Below are 4,474 nucleotides of genomic sequence, written 5' to 3' on the forward strand. Positions count from 1 at the left end.
GATCTAGCGGGTGAGGACCGAGAAAAGGACGAGCCCGTCTCGGATCCCTCCGCTAAATCCACCCGTGATCCCCACGACAACAGTCTGCGCTGTGCCTCGGCAATAGCGGGACTGCTGCCAGCGGGATTGCGAGCCTGGCCGCTCTCATCAAACACAGCCAGGCGAGAGCGGAGTATACGCAGCGAGAGTAACTCGCAGTGATGACAATCAGCTCCTCGAAAGCTGACCGTGCATGCTCCACTCCTAAACAAACGACACACAAACCGTGTGTATCCCCCGCCGCCAGATATCGTGGGCAGGGAGGAACACAGCGTTTGTAATGCCGTTCGCTCGCCATAGACTTTTTCATGATTGTTTTTTATATATGTTTGTTTGGACAGACAACAGTAAATAGACAGACACATACACAGAGCGCTACTGAAGAGCAGAAGCTGGTTTGCGCTGTGCTGGATGCGCTTTTATACTTTCTGGTGCTTACGTCACCCCGCTCGTGCCGTCTCGCTGCTCCATTGGACTGATTTGACACATGCTTCAGAACGCGGTCACGCAAGGGCGTTCCCAAAGCGACTCGACGCAGCTCGAGTTCCTGAAGGGGAACTAGATTTAAGACCCATCTTTTTAACCTATAATACGCATAACACACTAGCACATATCTATAATTTAAAGTCAAGTTAAGTGCCTTCTATGACACTACTGACACACTTCTGTGAGCTGCTTTATAGCTGAATCGAATGTTTATAATTGTCAAATTTTGCAGTTATTGAACTGAACTGAATCAACATTGAACTGAATTGAGCTGAATAACGACATCTTCATTCATTTAACTTTTTTATATTTGAACTTTGCACAGTTATTGATCTAACCTTAATCAACACAGTGATGAGTTTGACAGGAGACTATTGTCTTATTAGAGCTGCTTTACAGCAGAATTGAAATTTGTTTCATATTTGTCTCAAAGTTGGCATCATTGATTCTGTTTTATACTGTGAGGCTGCTTTAAAACAATCTCTGTTGTATAAAGCGCTATATGAATACAGGTGACTTGATTTGACATTCACACATACCTTACGCTGATCCTTCCCTGAAGCACTGTGATATGCAGAGTGGATTGATAATTCTTTAATGCAGAAAATAAATTTACCTTTACAAATAAGATCCACACATCACATAGATTATGACAGGTGTTTATCAAAATGTCAAATAATAGTTTCATCAAGAGCAATGGGCTCCAGAAAAAAAAGGTAATAAAATGAATGAATGAATGAAAAGTTTTAGTGTTAAGTAAAATATCTCAATACAGTAACTTAATATACTCAATAGTTACTTAATTCTAAAACAACTTACGATATATTGCCTCTTCAATCTTGTAATTCTAAATGAGATGAAAAAAAGTAAAACAATGTTGACATAACATCGTCGCACAACAGGGGTTCACACTTTATTGTGATTCTAAAGTGGTCAAAGATAACTAAATTATTAGTTATTGTTGTGAAAGACCATTTTGAGGAAAAAGCTGGGAATATTTTGCAATACTGTAAAATTGTGTTTCGTTATATTTGTTTGGCAATGTAATCTAAAATTCAAGAAAATAGAACAATATGTCTCAAGTTGATGCAAACTGATTGACATTACAAGTGTCAATCTAGTGATGATGACCTTTACTGTACTTATACTGTAAAATAGAACTATTTAAAACAACAGTGTGTGTGCGTGTGTGTTAGTGAATAATATTAATGTGTACACAAACCTCAAGCTGATTGTCTGAATCACAGTGATGCTCTGACAACTCTACAAAGCAGAAAAAAATTATATCCTCTTCTCAAATATGATCTGATTCAGACATTCTCTCTCTCTCTCTCTCTCTCTCTCACACACACACACACACACGCACACACTCACTCACTCACAGACACACACACACACACATTTATGAACTCACATAATGGTTTTGAAAGAAGTCTTATTTGATCAAAAATACAGTAAAACCAGTAATATTGTGAAACAATTTGAAATTCATTTTCTATTTTAAATTTGTATTTTAATCTATTTTTTGTTCTATTTTAAAATATAGTTAATTCCTGTGATGCATAGCTGAACTTTCAGCAGCCATTACTCCAGTCTTCAGTGTCACATGACTCTTCAGAAATCATTCTTATGCACTGATTTGGTGCTCAAGAAACATTTCTTTTTATCGATGTAAAAAAAAAAATATATATATATATATATTATTTACTATTGTGCTACATAATATTTTTGTTGAATACGAGATAATTTTTTTTCTATTCTTGGATGAAAAGGAAGTTCAAAAGAACAACATTTATTTGAAATACAAATCTTTTGTAATATTATAAAATATCTTTACTGTCACTTTTGATCAATTTAATGCATCACTGCTGAATAAAAGTAAAAATCTCACTAACACCAAACTTCTGAACAGTAGTGTATGTTTTATAAGGATGACAAAGAGTTTTAAGACAACTTACTGTTGCTTTCTCCCATTTTGTGATTCTGATTGGGGGAAAAATAATTGACTTTAGCTCGTCTGAACATAAAACACAAGGATTTATTTACACTGATTCCTTACAATGAAAAAAATCACAACACAAAGCTTACAAAATTTCTTGCAACATTGACATTTATGTATTTAGCAGATAATGTTCCTGTTGCTAGCCTTATTTTAAAAAGAAAATGCTATTGAGATCTTTGATAGCTATCTTTGATAGCTTTCCAAATATCTAGATTATTTTATATGTTTGCCTTATTTTTGTGTGTGTCATAATAAATAATTAAGGTTGTTAATATTTTTCATTCTTGACTTCTGGAACACAATCCAACAGTACATACATAAATACTTTTTGATTATCTGGACTGGTTTTGCCAGTTTAGTTTTGGTTCCTGTATTCAATCACATCATCTCAGTAAGCTTTTCATATACACAGTTCCCAAAAACCTTTGTTTTATATTTCCACATTTTTCTTATTTGGAAATAACATTGTTAGTATCCTTTTGAGGCTACTTGCAACTGTACTGTATTGTCTCTTGGGTATTGTAGTGTATTGAGTCTTGGTTACCAGTTAACATCCTTCTACACAGGTGTATGCCTCCTTTGGCAAGAATTGTAGTTTTAATTTGTTTGAGCCTTGTTTCCTGTTTCAAGACCAGTGCTATACCAGTTTCACGTCCTATGAATCTAGCTTTACGTTCTTTATAATTTAACTACATTTTGTATAAAATGCAATGTACAGGCCTCTATATTTTCTTGTATATTGTGTTATACTGTGCTATATGTTGTATGTTACAGTCTTCATAAAAAGAATGATAGGTGCTGTCTTACCACTGTAAAGAAGCTCTGGTCCTTGAAAATGGCAGAGACTGCATATGTCAACAAAGAAAATTGTTAATTGGACAGACTGTTATTTATTGAACTAATTTATTAATTACTATAGGTATGTTTGGAACTGCAGACTACCATACCACTACTTATATTAATTCTACGCAGGACTTAAGGCATATTTACATTAGTCTTACAACCGAGTGTACATATAGCTGGTGCAACCGGCGCATCAGTGGAATGAGTGAATTGCTTACCTTCTTCTGCTACATTTACTGTTATTTGCTGGGTTTCATTTCTACTGATGACTCGGCATATGTAAACTCCCAGATCTGACTCTCTGAAGTCTGCCACTCTTAAAGACACATTCCCTCTCGGCAGGTCATTAATGAACAGACTCGCTCTGCCCTCATAGCCAACACTCTGTGTCATCTCTCGGTTCTTATAGGCACAAATACAAGACATCTCGCCAAACCAAGTAATCTCCATGTCTACGGCAGTGAGTGCAGGAGACAAGTGGCACGACACAGTGAGAGTAGATCCCGAATTAATCTTAACTCTTTCACCTCTTTCAGGAATAACAAGCTGAAAGTCATCTGTGAGGGAAAAGACAGATGGGCAAGATTCAAATATCACCTGTGCTGTGATTTTGTTTAAAAGGTTTATTCCTACAATTCAGTCTTTGAAGTACATTTGATCATGATTTTTGTGGTTGAACTCTAGTTCCTCCACCTATAAAGGTAGTGGCCGTCTTGAAAGTATAACAATGTCACCGCTTAAGTACCAAACATTTCAAAATGTCAAATTGATGTAGTCAGACAACATATTAGGAGCTTACACAAGAAGTCTTACACATTAAAGGCTAGAAGCCTAGTAATATAAAATACAGGAATATATGAAGATTCAGACACCAAAAGATACGGAACTGCAGTAACAACCCAATGCAATACAACATAAAACATTTTTTAACCAATCTCATTCTATAGTTGTGCTGAAACAGCACTCCCCCCGCACCCCAAACACAACCCACCTTAGGTTTTGATTAACAACTAAAAATGATGAGAGTTGTAGTTAAGAATTACTTGAAGAGAACTTACTGCTACTTCTCGCTGCCATGCTTCTTTTCTAAAACAGGAAGAAAAC

The 4,474-nt window shown here is 36.0% G+C and overlaps 1 protein-coding gene across 1 annotated transcript in view; it reads right to left on the reverse strand.

The window, feature by feature from the left end:
- Positions 1-4,474, reverse strand: part of LOC107557098 (butyrophilin-like protein 2) — a 15,712-nt gene extending 11,238 nt beyond the window's left edge. The window contains exons 1-7 of the mRNA XM_016240423.1: positions 4,429-4,474; positions 3,589-3,927; positions 3,335-3,372; positions 2,484-2,508; positions 1,748-1,788; positions 1,345-1,372; positions 1,065-1,117 (exon numbers count right to left, since the gene is read on the reverse strand). Of these exons, the coding sequence (XP_016095909.1) occupies positions 1,065-1,117; positions 1,345-1,372; positions 1,748-1,788; positions 2,484-2,508; positions 3,335-3,372; positions 3,589-3,927; positions 4,429-4,447 (543 nt within the window). The 5' untranslated portion in view covers positions 4,448-4,474. The remainder of the gene's footprint in view (positions 1-1,064; positions 1,118-1,344; positions 1,373-1,747; positions 1,789-2,483; positions 2,509-3,334; positions 3,373-3,588; positions 3,928-4,428) is intronic.

This window comes from Sinocyclocheilus grahami, unplaced genomic scaffold, assembly GCF_001515645.1.
Source record: "Sinocyclocheilus grahami isolate Dianchi unplaced genomic scaffold, SAMN03320097.WGS_v1.1 scaffold589.1, whole genome shotgun sequence".
NCBI classification, from domain to species: Eukaryota; Metazoa; Chordata; class Actinopteri; order Cypriniformes; family Cyprinidae; genus Sinocyclocheilus; species Sinocyclocheilus grahami.